This window comes from Lissotriton vulgaris, unplaced genomic scaffold (assembly GCF_964263255.1).
Source record: "Lissotriton vulgaris unplaced genomic scaffold, aLisVul1.2 SCAFFOLD_3084, whole genome shotgun sequence".
Classification (NCBI taxonomy): domain Eukaryota; kingdom Metazoa; phylum Chordata; class Amphibia; order Caudata; family Salamandridae; genus Lissotriton; species Lissotriton vulgaris.
Genome location: NW_028245300.1, coordinates 127,697 through 147,383, shown reverse-complemented (window position 1 = coordinate 147,383; position 19,687 = coordinate 127,697). Strand labels below are relative to the sequence as shown.

Here is a 19,687-nt window from a genome sequence, read left to right as displayed (position 1 = left end):
GCAGACCCCTCCAGCAGGCTCATGATGTTGGGTGTCACTGAAAGAAGACACGCATGGCTCAGAATCTCGGGCTTCAAACCAGAGGTGCAACACAGCATCTTGAACACTCAGTTCAACGGCGAGACGCTGTTCGGGACAACAGTTGACGACAAACTCAGTCAACTAAAGTAGGACAATGAAACTGCACGATCCATGGGAGCATTGCAGTTCAGAGGCAACAAGAGGGGCACCCAGTCACGGAGGCCCGGTGGAAGAGGTGGAAACCAGCCAGGTACTTTACACCAGGCTTTCCAACAGACGCACCAGGCGGGCTCGCAGGCACAACCGAGTCAGCAGAAGCAGTCCTCGCAGTACCAGTCAAGAGGCCAGTCCTTTCGAGGGAGAGGAAATGGACGAGGACAGCAAAAAAGAGGGGGCCAGCAGCCCGCTTCTAAATGACTTCAAAGACATCTGTGTGCCCGCCCACAGAAAAGATCCCAGGGGGCAACACTTACAAAGGGGTCAGGACAAACTGGACAACTACCACCACATAACACTAGTGGGTGGAAGATTAAGATTCTACCTCCAGGAATGGAGAGAGATCACATCAGACAAATGGATACTAAACATCATCCAATTCAGGTACTGCATAGAATTGGAAGGGAGGCCAGCAAGCAAGAGACCAAAGAGAAAGCCACTAGCAAACGAACAGCTACAGCGGCTTCAGGAAGAAGCAAAAGAGCTCCTACAAAAGAAGGCCATAGAACGGGTTCCCTTCAAGGAAAGAAACAAGGGAATATACTCAACGTATTTCCTCGTGCCAAAGGTCGACGAGACAATGAGACCCATTCTGTACCTCAGGGTTCTGAACACATTCATAAGAACACAAATATTCAAAATGACCTCCCTGCAGGAGGTGCTCCGCAATTGCAGATTGGAGACTTCATGGTCATGATAGACCTCAAGGACGCCTACCTGCACATACCAGTGAACTAAAAGCACAAGCATATGCTCAGGTTCACGGTCGGAGAAAGCCACTACCAGTTCACAACACTAGCCTTCGGCCTAAAATCAGCACCAAGGGTCTTCACAAAGTGCCTCGCGGCAGTCGCAGCGCACCTACGAAGGCAGGGAATACACGTATAGCCTTACCTGGACGACTGGTTAGTGAAAGCAAACTCGTACCAGAAATGCAGGAAGGACGCACATACAGTGACGAGCACGCTAATAAACTTGGGGTTCTCCATCCATTGAAAAAAATCGTCAATGGAGCCGGAGCAAGTAAAGATCTTCCTGGGGGCACAGATCAACACCTTACAGGGCAGGGTGTTCCCCAGCGACAGGAGAGCAAGGGCCCTGGTGAGGGAAACTCGCCTCTACCGGAAGGGACAAGCTCGGACAGTGAGGACGGCGAGCAAGATCTTGGGGATGATGGCATCATGCATCCACCTGGTACCAAATGTACGACTTCACATGAGACCCATCCAAGAATGGCTCCAGGATCAATGGTCACAAGCTTCAGGCAGTTGGGAGGATCTAGTGGTTGTGACGCACGCAGTGCAGAAGGAAATGGCATGGTGGACCATGGAGAACATAACAAAGGGAAAGCCTCTAACACCCCCAACACCAACAGTGACCATCACCACAGACGCATCCCTGAAGGGATGGGGCGCTCACATGGAGGAACTCAAAGTGAGGAGTCTGTGGACACCAACAGATGCGACAAAGCACATCAATTACCTATTATTGAAAACAATCTTCCTTGCACTGAAAGCCTTCCAAACAAGACTGTACAAGCACAAGGTGTTGCTGCAGACAGACAACACCACAGCGATGTTCTACATCAACAAGCAGGGTGGAACACAGTCAACCACGCTTTCGACACTGGCGCAGGAGATATGGAGATGGGCCATCCCCCTCAGGATAGACCCACTGGCCATACACCTACAGGGGAAGGAGAACATTCAAGCAGACTGGCTCAGCAGACCGACATCGGCATCCCACGAGTGGGAGCTCAATGCTCAGGAGACGAGGTGGTTGTTCAACAGGTGGGGAACGCCATCAGTGGACCTGTTTACAACACGCCAGAATGCAAAATGCCAAAGCTTCGCATCCAGACAACCCGAAGAGGGGTCCCTTGGGAATGCCCTATGAATAGATTGGTCCGGGACATTTGCTTACGCTTTTCCCCCGATACCACTGATACACAGAGTACTGAGCAAGTGCAGAGCGAGCAACATGACCCTGATACTGGTCGCGCCACAGTGGGCCAGACAGACATGGTACTTGCAGATCATGGAAATGACAGAGTGCACCCCACAGATTCGGCAGAAGAAAAGACCTGCTCTCCATGCACAACGGAGAGGTACTGCACCCAGAGCCAGAGAGCCTGAGCCTAGTGGCGTGGCTCCTGAGGACATAGAATTCGCACACTTGAGACTGCCAGAGAGCACCCTCAGGGTCCTTCGGGAGGCACGAAGGCCCAGCACACGGAAGTGCTACGTGGCAAAGTGGAAGAGATTCACAATATGGTGTAGGAAGGAAAGACTTCACAATAAAATGAAGAAGGACTCCACAGTGCTAAAATACCTCACACACTTACTGGAGAAAAACCTCAGCTCGTCCTCCTTAAGAGTCCACTTGGCAGCGATAGTCGCCTACACAAGGGGTGAGATGGGCAGGAGTTTCTTCACGTCACAGGTTGTGAAGAGATTCCTGGAAGGAGCGAAGAGGATCGCACCACCCAAGCGTGTGCCGCCACCGGCATGGAACTTGAACATAGTCCTGACGGAACTCATGAAGGATCCCTTTGAACTACTCCACAAGGCCTCACTAGAAATGCTGACCATGAAATCAGCTTTCTTGGTTGCAATAACGTCCTTACGCAGAGTAAGCGAGCTTCAAGCGCTAACGCTGCCGGAACCCTACATACAAATACACAATGACAGGGTTGTGATGAGGACCGACCCACACTTCTTGCCAAAGGTGGTGTCCAAATTCCACATGAACCAGTCCATACAGATACCGAGTTTTTTCCAAAAACCAACAAATAGCGCAGAGCGGACCCTACACACCCTAGACGCCAGAAGAGCGGTCATGCACTATATCGAGAGGACAAAGGGACACAGGAAGACAAAGCAGTTCTTTGTGTCATTCGCCAACAGTTTCATGGGAAAGGCAGTAACCAATAACACTATTGCACGATGGATCGCACAAACAATTCAACTCTGCCACAAACGGGCAGGGCAAGAACTAGCAGAGGGGCCACGTGCCCACCCCACTAGGAAAAAAGGTGCTAGAATAACCTTCCTGGCTAACACACCCATACAAGACATATGCCTGGCGGCAACATGGGCTTCGGTGCACACATTCACGAAGCACTACTGCGTGGATGTTCAGATGAACAGAGAAGCACAAGTCGGACAAAAGGTGCTCCAGCACATATTCAAAAACCAAAGCTCATCTTCCACCCAGCCGCTACAGAAATGAGAAACCGCTACAAAATCTATGCACAGCATAGTGAATCCAGAAGGATTCACGCTGCAAAACGAATAGTTTCTTACCTGTCGGTGTAGTTTTGCAGCTTGATGATCTTTCTGGATTCACTCGCGAACCCACCCACCTCCGCCAGAAAGATGAGGCTGGAGAGGAAAGAGGGGGTCAAAAAAAAAAAAAAAGGAGTAGAAAGGACTTTATGTACAAAGCGGTTAAAAAAGTTTCACCTACATAGAACATTGCCATCACTTCGGAGACGAAAGAAACACGGAAAAAAGAATCCGAAGATGGCGCCCAAGGGTGGGAGCTTCCGCAGGAAGCATGCCGACGTCACCGGAAATACACCCAAGGAGGGGTGACGCCGACGCCCACCTGGGCGACGAAAAAAAAAAAAAACCAAAGAAAAGACTACGAATCCCGACCCAACCACAAGACCGCGGAATATGCACAACATAGTGAATCCAGAAAGATCATCAAGCTGCTAAACTACACCGACAGGTAAGAAACTATTTGTTACTTCAATTTAAAACCCCAGTGGGTCTGGATATTATTTCCCTCTTGTTTACAATGCCAGTGTTCATCTGCACAACGCCCCATCTGCTCACCACGCGTTGTATACCATGTGGCTCCAGCACGAACCAATCGTACTGTGGCAGTCCTCTTCTCCGACCGGGACCGGCCGGTAAAACATCAAGTCAACAGTTGTCCCTTGCTTTCAATGAGCCCACAAGGAGGTAGGTTTCAAATTTCGTTTTAATGGGCAGATTACATCGTAGACAGGGAAAACAATGTCCTGTTTCAATTCCTGCAGCCTGACGCGTTTCCTGCTCTCCTGAGCATTTCTTTTTCTTCCCTATTTTATGTACCGTGTAACTCCCACTTCGACGACAGGGAATTATTCAAGCATGTGAATCTATGAAAGACTCAAACATTACATAAAGTGTGGGGGGTCAAGGGGAATATTTTACGACCTGTCTGCTCAATCCCCTAGTTACAAGATACTTCACACAACAGAGCAGATCAGGTCTGGAGATGGTGTGTGACTATACCAGACTGTGATACAGTTGGGTGCATGTGTGAGAAGTGCCGTTGAAAACAAAATGCGATTCGAAACACAATGTTGTTAAGAACAAAAGCTAGGACAATTCCCATCAGACCACCCTTATGGTGGAAGCTACGTCATGTTGCTGATCATTCCCACCCGCATCCGACCATATAGTGCCGGTGCGGGAATGGATGTCAGTGATCTAGCTCTGGTGTTCATCCTAGGCAAGTGTAAAAAAAAGTGCAGTGCTCAAATAATAATGACAATTAAAATTGACTACCTAGATTCTAGAAACAAACATTGAGATAGAAATCTATGTGTCAAAGGTTGAAACATGTCGACCGTTCTGCATAGCGCTACAGGGTAGTCTTACTACTCAGCGTGTTTTTTAACCTTTGACACATAGATTTCTGTCTCAATGTTTCTAGAATCTAGGTAGTCAATTTTAATTGTGTTTCGAATCGCATTTTGTTTTCCACGGCACTTCTCACACATGCATCCAACTGTATCACAGTCTGGTATAGTCACACACCATCTCCAGACCTGATCTGCTCTGTTGTGTGATGTAATCTATGAAAGACACCAATACTGGAGAACCACAGTTTACAGGTAAGTAACTTTTGTTCTACTCCGACGTCATCCCGGCGATCACAACGCCGACGACTGATGCGGAGCCGCAGACGACGCCTACCGACGCGCAGGGGTACTGCTACGCAAAACTTTCCGGATCCAGTCTGTCGCCTGGGGATATTCTAAGGTAAGGAATCTAACACTAACTACTGTTTCTTACACATAATATCGTTACCGAAGGTAAGTAACTTGTGCTTTAAGGGAAGCACGTATATATATTTTGAATTGTATAATGGAGTTTCGTTTGCAACTTTGCACAAGGATTATAGCGTATTTTGCACAGTGGTTTCTGCCCACTTGGGCGGTACCGCTCTCTTTGGTTTACAATGCAACTTTGCACACATACTTAACCCATCTATTGCACTTTATGCCCACTTGGGCTGAATTTCTGCCAGTTTTAAAATACTTATATCGTTTTTTAAATGTTCTGGCACTAATCTGTGGTTTTAGATTTTCACTGTTGCAGATACTCAAGCATACAGTAGAATTGTATACACATTTTAGCAGTTGGGGCAATGATTGTGAATATTTATTGTTTTAAAACAGATTACTTGCATAGGTGTGTTTAACATTATTCGTACCTACTTATTTGTATAATATTGTATAATTTGAGGGTAAACTGTATAATTTGTATAATATTGTTCAAATTTGAGGGTAAACTATCTAGAACTGAATATTTGCATATAAACATTTTATGCTGATGTATGGTTCAGAATGCTAGAATTGGGTTAAGCCTGTATGTTGTGCAATACGCGATTAAGACTGTGATAGTATTTCTTCCATATCCATTATGTAAATTAACACTGCACTTTAAAATGGGTCATCAGCCCCCATGTCAGTGTCATGTGATCCAGGCTTGGTGAAGCCGAAACGCGTCATGGCGGACTGGTGTTGGGTCTCTAAATAAAGAAATTCTGCACTATCCATGGGTCTTGCTTCGCCTATCCAGCTGCTGGTCTTTTGGACGTTTTCATTATATATATATATAACGTATACTTGCTCCATATCGCTATCTAGTTGTATTATCTATTTAGTAGGTTCCACCATGATAATTAAGGATGAATCCCTTTTGCCGTAAAGCCAATTGCTGCACTCTTAATTTATTATTGTTTGGCAGCCCGCTCGCAGTCCTGAAAGGAAGGACAAGAGGACGTCGGGAAGTGCAAAGAAGAGAAAACGTTCACCCTCTCCACCACCGACACCTACTGAGTGCAAGAGAAAGAACGCCAAAAAAAAGTAATGACCCACATTTTAACCGATTTTGTTTTTAAGTGGAGATTTCCTCATTTATGTGCATTATGATGAGCCACAATCGCTCCATTATTACTGTATTTGTGCAGGTAATGTTCCAGGAGTGTTTTTTCTTTTTGTATTTGATTTAATTTATGGGTATTGCCTCTTAAAATGAACATTGAGTCTCTCTGTCATAATGGTCTATTAGGTAAACCAAAATTAAATCTGGATTAAGTGTTTTCTTCTGCCTTTTTTAATGAAGGTATTGTGCTTGGAATGGTGGTGTTGGTACTCTTGTTGGACCATTTTCATCTTACAAGAATGATTTCCTATTAAAGCACACATTTAATTAAAAAATGCAATACTTGTTTAAGAAATGGTGTAAAAGAAATCATCAGCAGATGTTAGTTATAGCAGGGCACATTCTGTACCTTGCCACCTAACAATTAACTAGTAAACTAAACAATCACCATCACCAAAAATGGATTAATTCTAATGCATGTTTGAGTAACTAACTCCTCACATACATGATAAAAGGGACTTCAGAAAAATGAAATTAAATGGAAGTTGAGGGGGAATACAATTTTTTTTAGCTATCGCGACAAGAATTTTGGATTCTATTAAGGACACGGAGGCGAGGATTATGCTTTCTCATTTCTTTACTGCACAAACAGCAGCCAATGAAAACAAAGTACAATGATAAACATTTCCCATGAGGCTTTGAACCACGCCCCTCATAACAATAGCCAATCACAATAGTACAAAGCATATAAAGTACAGAGACACTAAATTGGCCTCCTCTTTCTTTGCACGAACAGTCTTAATATAGTGAACAAGTCTTTTGACTCTCAACGGAGAGAACAGTTCCTTTAAGAATTCTCAACGGAGAATAATCCGGACCCACGAAGGACATCCTCCGCCAGGAAGGGTCAGCGATACAATCCAAGGAAGGCACTTAACTCTTGTTGGAATCGTTTCCTGAAACGGAAAAAAGAATTTTGAGAAAGAGAATCACCACCAAAATTCTCATAGGGTGGGTAAAAGCTGTTAAACCACATCATTTCAAACAACCTTACAGTTATCTAACTGTCCCAACAGGGTGGGATAATCCTCGCCTCCGTGTCCTTAATAGAATCTAAAATTCTTGTTGTGATAGCTAGAAAATTTTGTATTCTATGGCAGGACCGGAGGCTTCTGATTATGCTGGTTCAAAGCTCATCAATCACAGCATCAGAAACATGAGGAATAGGTTTATAATAAAACACTTTAAACATCGAATCTGAAGACCAATCAGCTGCCTTTAGGATGTCCTCTAAACGAGAACCCAGTAAGTAGGCTTTAGAAGCCATCACACCTCTCGCAGAGTGAGCACCATAGGCAGATATATCCATGCCAGCTTTGGACATAATCCACCTAACCCATCTGGCTAAAGTAGCCACAGCAACTGGCTTGAAGGGCTTCAGAACAGAAATTAATAACTGGCCTAAAGGGTCAGCCCTGTGCGCCCTCGTACGTTCTTCATAACATTTGAGACATTGCAACACACACAGTTTATTATGCGGAAAAGCAGGATACTCCACTGATCGTGACATGGTCTTAGTCCGTCGAGTGATAACAAAGGAGACACCTTGAGGAGAAAACATTCTACCCGCTAAATCTAACGCTCTAACATCTGAAACTCTGCGACATGATATGAGACACAGCAACATAGTAAGCTTAGCAGAGAGCTGTTTCAAGGATAAATCACCATTATCGAGCCAGGATTCCAACAGTGAAAGAACTTTAGTCACATCCCAAAGTGTGGCATACCTGGGTCGAGGAGGATTTGCCACACGCACACCTTTGAGCAACTTACAAACCAAGGGATGCATCCCCGCAGGTTTACCATCGATGTGATCGTGCCCGGCTGAAATTGCCGATCTGAAATTATTAACTGACCTGTAAGCGAGCCCTGAAGCAGCACATTCAGACAGAAAATTCAACACATCAGTCAAATTTGATCCCACGGGATCCACCTGTTTTGGAAGGCACCAACCCACCCATTTCTTCCAAGATGCAGAGTATTGTTTCCTGGTGGAAGGAGCCCAAGCTTGTTGCATAAAACTGGAAGCTTCTCGTGAAAGGCCTGCAAGGCATTCATGTCTCCGGAGAGCTTCCACACCATTAAGGACAACTGCTTCTGCAGGACTAGGGGGTGACAAGCGCCCACTGGGTCCTGCAGAAGCGTCGGGAACACTGGGAGCCGGAAGGGGAGGTCTACAGACAACTCCAGTAGCATGGGAACACGACTGAGTCGACCAACAAGGAGTCACCAACACTACTGTTGCTCTCTGACGGCGCACCAGGGACGCCACCCTCTGGATCATAGCAAACGGAGGAAAAGCATATTTCCTCCGGTGCCCCCAATGGTGAAGGAACGCGTCCGTTCCCAGCGCCATCGGATCCGGTCTCCAACTGTAAAAGAGGGGAAGATGGGCATTGAGGCGAGAGGCAAATAGGTCCATCTGACACGGGCCTCGCATAGTCATGATCTGAGCAAACCGCGCCGGATGCAGCCTCCAGTTGCTGAAGTCTCGAAGGAAGCGGGAGTTCCAGTCCGCTACCTGATTGAGCTTCCTCGGAAGGTATTCTGCCACTACAGAGATCTTGCGATCCAGGCAAAAGTGCCAGAATTCCTTCGCAATATGAACCAACATACGGAACTTCGTCCTTTCTAACCGATTGATGTATCTCACCGCTGAGACATTGTCCATACACAGAAGTATACTGTGAGAAGGTGGCCTGATATGCAGTGCTCACTATTCTAGTGAACACTATGTATCAGTCCAGCAACCCTTATTGATGATTGGTTGTAAGTCAACCTTATAGACCAGCTATCCTAGTAGCATGGATACGAGCAGTCTAAGGCTAAAGACTCGAGAGGGCGTGTTAAGCCAGCTGTTTACCACACATATACCCCTTGAATACCCAGTGAAAGGACACCACACAAGTGTTATGAAAATAAACAGTTATTTATTAAAGATCACAACAGCCCTGTACTCTTTATGAGGACAGGGTACTACGCACAAACCAAAACTCTTACAAAAATACTTAAGTTAGCACAGTATATACAAATGCCCGAGGGGCACGGAAAACCATATACTCTGAAAGTGGAATGCGAAATTCCTAGCAGGTAAGTACAGTACTAATAGCTTTTGGAATCGCTAGGACTTGACTAGGGAATCGTTAGATTACGACTAGGAGGCCTAGGGGACTCGGGTGCAGTGTGTGCACTCTCACGCGAGATGCGGACAAAAGTCTATGGTAGCTAGGAAATAGAAAGTTAGAGTTCTCGGGCGAACCCGACCTGGTAGGGAGAAAACGAAGATAGATTCTGACCCTTGGATAGTGAGGCTATGCTGGGGCACCGAAATGCCGAAGTTACCTAGCCCAGGGGCTGCAGCTGCATAGGTCTGAAAAGACGTCGGGAATCCTCGTAGACGGACCAGGAGCCGGAAGAAAAGATGCTGGCCGGTGACCAGTGAAGAAAGTTCAGTTGGATCCAAGCCTGGATCTCGAAGATGGATGACACCTGAAAGCAGAGGGGACCAAGTTCGAGACTACTAGCCAGTAGTCAGTGGGCACCAGGAGGGCACCGGATGGTAGCCACCTCGACAAGGTGAGTGGGTGACGCTGTAGCTCGAAGATCTCACGGACCAGGAGGCGTTGTCGGCGACCAGGATGGAGGATCGAGCTGTCCCACGAAGATAGAAGCTGTCGGCGTCGCTGGACCCAGGATTGGGCAACAAAGCCTTGGCAAATTCAAGCCCACGCGGTGGACCTAAAATGGCGTCTGGAGTGGACCAGGAGGGTCCGGGGTGCCTCTCTCGAAGAAGGAAGCAAGGGCCAGCCTGGAGCAACCAGACCAGCAGCAGAGATGTCGTCGGGCGTCGTTCAAAAGGCCACAAGCCAGCCGGCTAGTAGCCAAACAACGCGGTGCACAGCAAACAGCAGAAGGGCCCCACGCAGATCGTGGAGATGCAGGGAGGCTGACCTTGGGTGCTGGAGCTGCGCAGGGTCGGGGCTTCTCGGACCCCAAAGCACTCACCAGTGGAGGACACGGTGGGCTTGCAGTAAAGATGTCGTGCAGTCTTGGCGATCGTCGGTCCCTCGAGGTCTCGTCGCACTCACGGTTCTCAGCTTGGCTGTAGAGGTGAGTAGAGGTCAGAGGTGCCAGGGAAGCCGGGTCTCGTCGAGCTGGGTCGTCGGATTCGTGATGAAGGACTTGCAGCAGACCGCAGTGTTCTTTAGGATGGTGCCCGCTTGATGCAGGGTGACTACTCCTTAGCCACAAGGGAGAATCTTGAAGAAGAAATCGTGAAGTCCTTTCGAAGAAAGTGGTATCTTGATTCCAAAGATGATCTAATTTGAACAGGGGGCCCGCTCCTATCTTTATACTAAAAAAGGGGGCTGACCCGGTGACTAGGTCCTGCCTATGGGTGGGACCAGGAGGGGGGTGGTTACACCCCTCTCCCCTGCCGGACTTCCCCAGGCCAGGGGCTGGTGTGCCCCTGGAACTGGTTCTGACTGGCCTATGCGTAGTGAGCACCGGGGTGCCACTCAGCAGTCACCTTCCTGAAAAGCCCTGCCTACCCAGGATACACAAAACCATGTCTGGGACGGTGCTAGCACCGCCCCGGACAGGAAACCCTTTGTCCAGGCCTCCCTCGCTGGAAGGACTCCCAGCAGCAGGAGGTCAGACTCGTGTCTGTGGTGGCAGCATCCATTTTGTGGAGCTGAGGCTTCAGTTAACTTTAACCGGGGTTCACAGTTACATACATGTCGTGTCCCTCTAGAAGGGTGGAATGCTAACCCCGTCGCCAGAATTGGCGAGGGGTTAGTATTCCAATTCGTATGACACCTTACTCGACATGTTTTGATAAAGCAATACCAAAGTTAGCATTTAACCGCGAGGATTATAATGCACTTAAGAGTATATGGTATGCGATATCATGGAACAGCTATTAGGACTTGGTTCCGCAAGCTGCAGACAGGCTCAGCTCATGCCAGAGCACCATCTCACACGATTCCAAGCACTCTGCCTTCAGGATTGTCAAGGCCTGCCATAGGAGTGACTGATAGGAATCTGTGTGTCCATTTTAGGGTTAGGTATAGGTATACTACACCTACAGCAAAGGGTGATTACACGACTTTGCCCCAGCTGTCATGCAGCCAGTTGTGTCAAATTTAGGAGGCCAGCCAGGGGTGGCATAATACATGCTGCAGCCCCTGGCAGCCCTGGGTACACCTATGCCCTGAGTTACAGGGTCTGATAAGGTGGCCCAGTACCAATTGGTAGATGCACCTAGGGTACATGAGGTAATTTAGAAAGAGAACAGCTAGGCTGTGGGTCTGATTGGCAGGCCCACAGCCAGAGAAAGTCGTAAACCAGTGAAACAAAAGCAAAAAAATCTGGGTGATCATAGGATTGCAGACCCTACTCTCCTACATATACAACAATTGCTCTTCAGCGTAGAGACAGACCTGATGGCAAAGGACCCTGCCAGCAACTCCAGGCAGTTTATGTGTAGAGATAGTTTGTCTGCTGACCAGCGACCTCCTGTGGTAAACTCCCCACAACGAGCGCCCCCGCCCCATTGACTGGCATCCGATTCTATGACCACGTCTGGGGCTGCGCCGAAGATCGCATGGCCATTCCAGGCAGACATGTGGTCCAGCCACCATTGAAGCTTTTCTCGGGCTTCGGGGGAAAGAGGAATGAGATGATCGTAGTGAAATTTCCTCTGTAGGTAAAAGATCTTTAGTCTCTGCAGGGCTCTGTAATGCAGGGGGCCCGGAAAAATGGCTTGGATAGACGAGGCAAAGAGGCCCACAATCCTCGCTAGCACTCGTAAGGAGATATTCTCCTTGGTTAAGCTGGAGACTATTTCCCTTTTTATGGGCCTGATTTTGGGAAGAGGAAGAAGGAGTTGAGCGGACACAGAGTCTATCAGGAAACCTAGGAACTCCATCTGCTGGTTCGGAATTATCACCGATTTCTTGGTGTTGATGATGAACCCCAGATTCTGAAGAAGGGACGTCGTCCACCCCAGATGGGAGAGGAGGAGGGACCGATCCTGGGCTAGAATGAGCATGTCGTCTAGGTAGACGATGAGCCGCACTCCCATCTCTCGGAGGCGAGTAATCACCGGCTTGACAGGCTTGGTGAAAACCCAAGGGGCTGATGACAGGCCAAAAGGGAGCACTTTGTACCGGAACCATTGCCCTTTCCAAGGAAACTGCAACAATTTTTGATGAGAGGGGCAGATGGGGACTGTCAGATAGGCGTCTATCAGATCCAGACGGACCATCCAGTCGTTTTCCAACAGAAGATCTCGTAACAGATGGATACCCTCCATCTTGAAGTGTCGATAGGTGACAAAGGGATTGAAGTCTCTCAAATTCAAAACCAGGCGTTGACCGCCACCCTTCTTTTGAACCAGGAAGACGTTGCTGCAAAACCCTTCAGGAATGAAGGGTCCTACGTCAATGGCCTTTTTGGTCAAAAGCTCTTCGAGTTCTGAGTCGATAAAACTCTGTTCTAGAAGGGAAAAAAGGAGAGGACCGGGAGGGTAGGGTTGAACGGGACATTCTAACATCTCTATCTGGTAACCTTGGATGGTCTGTAGGACCCAAGCATCTGACGTGAGACTCGTCCAATTCGTCACAAAATGGCGCAACCTGCCCCCTAAAGGAGCCAAGGGGCATGTAGGACTTACCAGATGATTGGTTGTCGAAATTCTTGTAGCCCCTGTTGACACCCCGATTATAGCGGCCTCTGAAACCGCGGGATCTGGAAGGATAGAAACCGGCCTGGTCCGGTTCTTGCTTGTACCCTCTGCCTCGTCTAGGGGCGTATCCTCGTTGAGGACTGGTGTTGGAATAGCGGCCTGTCGAGCGTCCTCTGCCACGGCCGGCCCTATTGTAAATGTCATGGTACTTATAGAGCGCACTGTCACCAGACGGTCACCTTGCGGTGTCGCCTATTCGGCTTCCTGGCGCTGATACTCATACCGCTGTGGAACCCTTCCTGGCTTTCCCTGTGAAGTGTCCACTCCTGGGCACCCCAGGGTGAAGCCAGGCATCCTTAGCGCTGTTGGGGCCGGTGTGGAGGCTAAGCAAGCTATTGCCCAGACAGCAGCGTGGGGCCCATGATTAGAATAGGCACCGAGGCGAGAATTAACAGGTCCGAGGAAATTGAACCCGAGACCCCGCCGAGGCGGGAATCGAACCCTGGTCCCGGGCCAGATCTCTGCATCAGGGTCTGCCGCTCTAACCATTGAGCCAAACTCCTCCAACAGACCTGGTGTAAGACTCTCTTTAAGGAGGCTAGGGATTTGTCCAGGGAGGCGAACGTGCTGACAAACTTGGCGATATCCTTCACAAAGCTGTCGCCAAACAGCTGTCCTTCCGCCAGAGGACCCGGCTCCGATGAAGCCAACTCAACCAGCTGAGGATCGATGCGGAGCAAGACTGATTTCCTCCTCTCGGAGGCAAGTGCACAATTTGCATTCCCCAGCATGCAAATGGCCCGTTGCGCCCATCCCGCAAGGACTTCAGGGTGGATGGCATCCCCCGTTTCTTGGGCCTGGAGGGCTAATTCCAAAATTTTGGCCAACGGCCCCGACAGGTCAAGGACCTTATCCTGGCACGCTCTGAGCGCGCGATCAATGCCTTTTTTGGGGTCTTTATTATACTTTTTAAGAAAAGTCGTCATAGAAGTGTCAATGTGCGGGGTAACAGCAACCTTGTGGGCCAGGTCAGGGCGGGGACATTCGGATTTAAGGCGGGCCCTCATCTCTTTGTCGAAGCACTTACGGAGGTGAGTCTGCAGGTATTCCGCCACTGCAGGGGGGGGAACCCAATGCGAGGATCTTGGATAAACAGTGTCAGAAGGGTCGAAGGAGAAGGGGGAATGGTGGGCAGGTGAAGCGTGCTTCAGTTTCTTGGTACGCTTGCGCGGAGCAGCATCAGAAGAGTCTGTATCAGTGCCAGTGTCCGTGGTGGTAGTCTGAGGGGGGGGGAAGCAATGTCTTATCACCCGCTGACTCCTTAGAATTATAGATCTTGTCGTAGGATTGGGAATGGGGCCAGGAGGAGTCTGAAGCCATTTTCTTTTGGGGGGGGGGGTGGAGCAGCGAATCCTATCTTGATTAGGGAGAGTAAGGGGCTTCCAAGGGACCAAAAGCTCTAGTTTCTTGGCAAGCGGGAGCAGGGCTGAGGAGAGGGCCTTATCAAGCCTAGCGTCCAGTTTCTTATCAATGAGGTCCTCCGTGGACTCTTCCTCTTAGTACTCCTCATTGCCCTGATAGCCACACGCAGTGCCCTCCTCTTCGCAGAATTCCGTCTCTGCCATGATCGAAAGAATCTCAAGATTCCGCTCAAATCCCCAGAGGGAAGCGAAGTGTCTAGCCCAGTGAGAGGCCGTCAGTCAGGGGAAGTGCCAGGCGCAGGAGCTTGGAATACTGAAGCAAGTCTGTCAAAAGTCCAATTCGTGGACCGTAGGGGGGAGAAATTTCGACCTGCTTCGACAGTCGCTGTGAAGCAAGGCTCGAGTCTAGAGGCTCCGGTGTGAACGGGAAACTGCTGCTTGGTATCAGAGAACAGCCCCATAGCTCCTGGCCAACTGCGTGATACCCCACTTCAGCCTGGGGCAGAGCGTCGTGTAGGCACTGAAGGGGACTGCGTGCGTAGCCGGACGCGCGCACGTTCCCTGAAAGCGTACGTTGGGCCCCAAAGGGGTCCGCAGGCGCCTCCTTCCCCGAGGGGGGGGCTAAGTCCCTCGTAACCGCGGACCACTCTTCAGGCGGTCGCGGACCAAGCAGCTAAAAGGGAGAGAACGGGGCCTACTGGCGCAACACGTGCTCCAAAAGCTAATAAGGAAAACACGGAGTGGGCTGGAGAGGCCCAGCTCTGGAGTCGGGAGGGAAGAAAAATCAATTTGTCGTGGAATCTGAAACCACTAAGTGAATATGTATACGTCCATACACAAAGGTAGAAATACCATGTAAAATCCACATATAATAACAACAATGATAATCAGATATAAATATCCGCCAAGGCGGCAAATAACACGTGCTACTAGCAACTGCAGTAGTAGGAGTAAGAAAGATAAAGAGCACTAATCTGGGCTGCAGAGCAGCAAAGAAAGAGGAGGCCAATTTAGTGTCTCTGTACTTTATATGCTTTGTACTATTGTGATTGGCTATTGTTATGAGAGGCGTGGTTCAAAGCCTCATGGGAAATGTTGTTTTTTATCATTGTACTTTGTTTTCATTTGCTGCTGTTTGTGCAGTAAAGAAATGAGAAAGCATAATCAGAAGCCTCCGGTCCTGCCATAGAATCAGATTTGCTGCTATATTGGAACCTGTATAGTGCTTTCTCTATCTTTGTTTAGGCTAATATGTCCTTTGTAACTTGGTAACTGTTTGCCCTGCCACGTCTTAGGTATTCTAAAGTGTTTTTCCTTTGTTTGACTCAATAATTATACAGACCCACTAGAAGTACTCTGTTTCTTTGGTTTTGACAACCTGTTTGCTGTGCTCTGACAGGAGATGCATAAGTTCCCTCTCAACCTGGCCTAAGAGGTGATTGACAGTAGTGGCTGTGTGATTACAGTCCATGGCACAGTTCTTTTTACCTCTATTGCCGTTGCCAAACTGTCTGCTCTCTCCAGCTCACACAACTGTGGCCTTACCATCGTCTTGTCTAGGGCATGTATGAAAAAGAGGTGGATATGTGTTGTGATATGTGTTCATGTGTGGTGATGTGTGGGGTCTTTGTGAGTGCTGAGCGTGCTGATTTTCTTTTTGGTTTGGGTAAGGTGACAGTCCATCTCAAAGGTAACATCCTGCAAGTACGCCTTTCCTGTCCTGTAAAACTATGCATGTGGTGGGTGATTGGTGGTCACAATCCAATTCACCCATGATAGGTTTAATCCGCCGGAGTCAAACTAATCCATTACCAATTTGCAGTGCTAATACAATCCTCCTTTAAAACAAGAGCAGATGCATGGCGGAGCCTAATACACATCACATCAGGGGCCTATTTGATTTTGAAACAGTTAGAATTAACTTTCACACCCTAACGGTTCTGGCAGTAACTGCATTTCAAGTCTTGTTAAGGTTTAACTCTTAAACACTAACCCCACTTGGTCCTGGTTCAACGATTTATGCCTGAGGATTTTTCTGTGACTGGAAAAAGGTCACCATGACCACTGGTTTTCAAGATACATGCCCCTAAAGAGTGAAGACACATGGGGGGACCAAGTTAATGAGTATTGGTTCACTTTAAAAAACAAGCATTTGCGATGCAATAGGTCTCGCATTAGGACATTTTGAGCTATTGGTATAGTAAATGACAATATTTTATTTGTGTTTTGTTTTGAAAATAGCTAAATTAATAGCTTTGCCATTTACAATGCCAATAGTTTTAACTTTTGAAAACGTGACACCTATAGCATTTGTAATGCAATATGTGTTGTATTTACATGACTTAGATGTATTAATATTACAAATAACAATGGCTTTTATTTTTTTGATAATTAATACTTTAATAAAAGTTTTAGTAATTTATAATGGAAATAGCTTAAACTTTTGTAAATAACTTTTGGGAAGATTATGTTCAGTGTATTTTATTGTGATGAAAATCCAAGAACGGCAGTGAAATATTAACATCTTTTGGTGACATTTGTAATAAACCTTGAAACATTGAGAGAACATATTAGAACCAGTTGTTGTTGAATGGTTGCACAGAGTGATGCTGTGGCCTTCAGTGGTGCTGAGTGATGCTGTGGCCTGCAGTGGTGCTGAGTGATGCTGTGGCCTGCAGTGGTGCTGAGTGGTGCTGTGGCCTTCAGTGGTGCTGAGTGGTGCTGTGGCCTTCAGTGGTGCTGAGTGGTGTTGTGGCGCTGAGTGGTGTTGTGGCGCTGAGTGGTGTTGTGGCGCTGAGTGGTGTTGTGGCGCTGAGTGGTGTTGTGGCGCTGAGGGGTGTTGTGGCGCTGAGGGGTGTTGTGGCGCTGAGGGGTGTTGTGGCGCTGAGGGGTGTTGTGGCGCTGAGGGGTGTTGTGGCGCTGAGGGGTGCTGTGGCGCTGAGGGGTGCTGTGGCGCTGAGGGGTGCTGTGGCGCTGAGGGGTGCTGTGGCGCTGAGGGGTGCTGTGGCGCTGAGGGGTGCTGTGGCGCTGAGGGGTGCTGTGGCGCTGAGTGGTGCTTAGTGATGCTGTGGGAAGGTAATAAGGAGGATAGATAGAGGTTGAGAAGAAGGGTGAAAGAAGGGTTGGCGTGGAGATGCAGAATGATGAGGTGAAAGATCACTAAAGGGGTGTTGGACAGCACACATACCATCTGATGTACATATACATTGCTCTAAAACGTTGTGCCGATTGCTTTACTAGGATGGCTTAGCATATGGGCACTTGATCCAAGAGAGGGGCGCTCATTAAAATCACCTTTTATAAGTTATTGGGTAGACCAGCATGCCATTCACTATACATAAGTTCTTTTGAATATTTGGGTGCTACGATACTGCCATGGTCACAGGTTAACGTCGCCAAAAATATGTTTGTTCAGACAGCACGACTTTGCCATGCACTGTCAGCATTGTTTAGCACTGGGCAGCTGCCCATGAAGAACGTGAAATTACATCAAGTCAAGGTAAACTATAGTGCGTGCTCAGAGTGATTAAAAAAGTGTTGCCAAATCTCATATTCGTGCCATGAGTGAGATCAAGCTAGAATATGTGAGCAGATAAGCACTTTGAAGCATAACTCAATATGTGTAAGTCTGCAGCTCCCAATTATTACGAGCTACATTAACTGTCCAAATGTTGTGTACAGTGTGTAAGTGAGAGATTGTGAGAGAGAAAGAGTGTGTGTGTGAGAGAGAGTGTGTGTGTGTGTGTGTGTGTGAGAGTGTGTGTGTGTGTGTGTGTGTGTGTGTGAGAGCGCGAGTGTGTGTATGAGCGAGCGAGTGTGTGTGTGAGCGAGCGAGTGTGTGAGAGAAAATGACATCTAGAATTTCCCGGCTGTAGCGTATTTTACTTTGACAAAACAAAGCGAGTGCAAAAACCTGATATTGGTAAAAAATATAATATGCTCAAGATTATTTTACAATGCGGTGGCATCATGACGCCAGATGTAAGGGGTTAGCTATCGATGATCGAGCTATGACACTCCTACGATGGTTAATGGAAAAAGTAAGAAGCCACTTACAGGCCACCATCGGCATCAGGGTGCGGTGTGTTGCTCCAGCAAGGGAAATGTTAGACCTATGCAGGAGGTGCAAGATGATTGACTCTGTATTTGGGAGATGTGAGAGGAGAAGACCATATACTCAAAACTGCACTGCACTAATGGGCCTACAAGTTTAACTTTGAAACACGGCACAAGCAGCATACTTAGAAACTTTAAACTATAAAATATAGATTAAAAAGCCTTTCACCGAAAAGTAAAAGGTTTCCTGACATGATCGTTTGAAAGCATACTATCCACATTGATTGCATTGATTCTGGTTTCTGATAGATACATCTGCCGTGTGGATTCCTCACCTTGTGAATATCCCCCTTGCGTCAGCAACGTTCGGAAATTTTCTACGTAGCACGCCGTCGTGGGCGACGTCACAGGAGCACGGCATCGCGCGCGACTCCGTCTGACGTCACCGACCCCATATCAGGCCCACGCCGGCGTGATGACGTCAGTTCCCTTTTTTTCCGCGTCTCCGATGCTAACGGTTTTCGGGATCTTCAGCGATACCTAGTATCTTTCTGTTGAAAATTGTCACTGTTTCTCTCTTACGACCTTGTTCTTCTCCGGAGATGTCGTCGAGGAAAACAGGCTTTAAGCCATGTAGGTCTTGTGCCCGCATGATGTCTATCACTGACCCACATAAGGATTGTCTGTGGTGTCTTGGTTCGAGTCACGACGTCAAGAACTGCGAGTCCTGTTTTAAGATGAATCCGAAGGCGCTTCGGGAGCGTGAAGCAAAGTTGCTTTTGGCGAAGGTGAAAAAAGACTCTGGGCGACTTTCGAGATCTACGTCACGGAGGTCGAAGTCGAAGCAAAGGTCTCGGTCGAGGTCGGGATCGGCTTCGAGGTCCAGAGCGGGTTCGAGGTCTGGAGAGGACTCGAGGTCTAAAGCGAAGTCGAAGTCCAGAGATAGATCTAGGTCTAGATCTAAGTCGGCTTCCGGACATGCTTCGAGCTCTTCGAGGAGAAAGCATAAGAGGAGGAAGCACAGTTCGAGACATCATTCGGGGAAGGATTCCTCTGAC

General features: G+C 48.0%; 1 protein-coding gene across 1 annotated transcript in view; it reads left to right on the top strand.

Moving 5' to 3' along the window:
• Nucleotides 1-19,687, top strand: part of LOC147666488 (SWI/SNF complex subunit SMARCC1-like) — a gene marked incomplete at its 3' end in the record, with an annotated part of 254,856 nt that overhangs the window by 116,652 nt on the left and 118,517 nt on the right. The window contains exon 5 of the mRNA XM_086949046.1: nt 6,267-6,385. Coding sequence (XP_086805172.1) covers nt 6,267-6,385 — 119 coding nt within the window. The remainder of the gene's footprint in view (nt 1-6,266; nt 6,386-19,687) is intronic.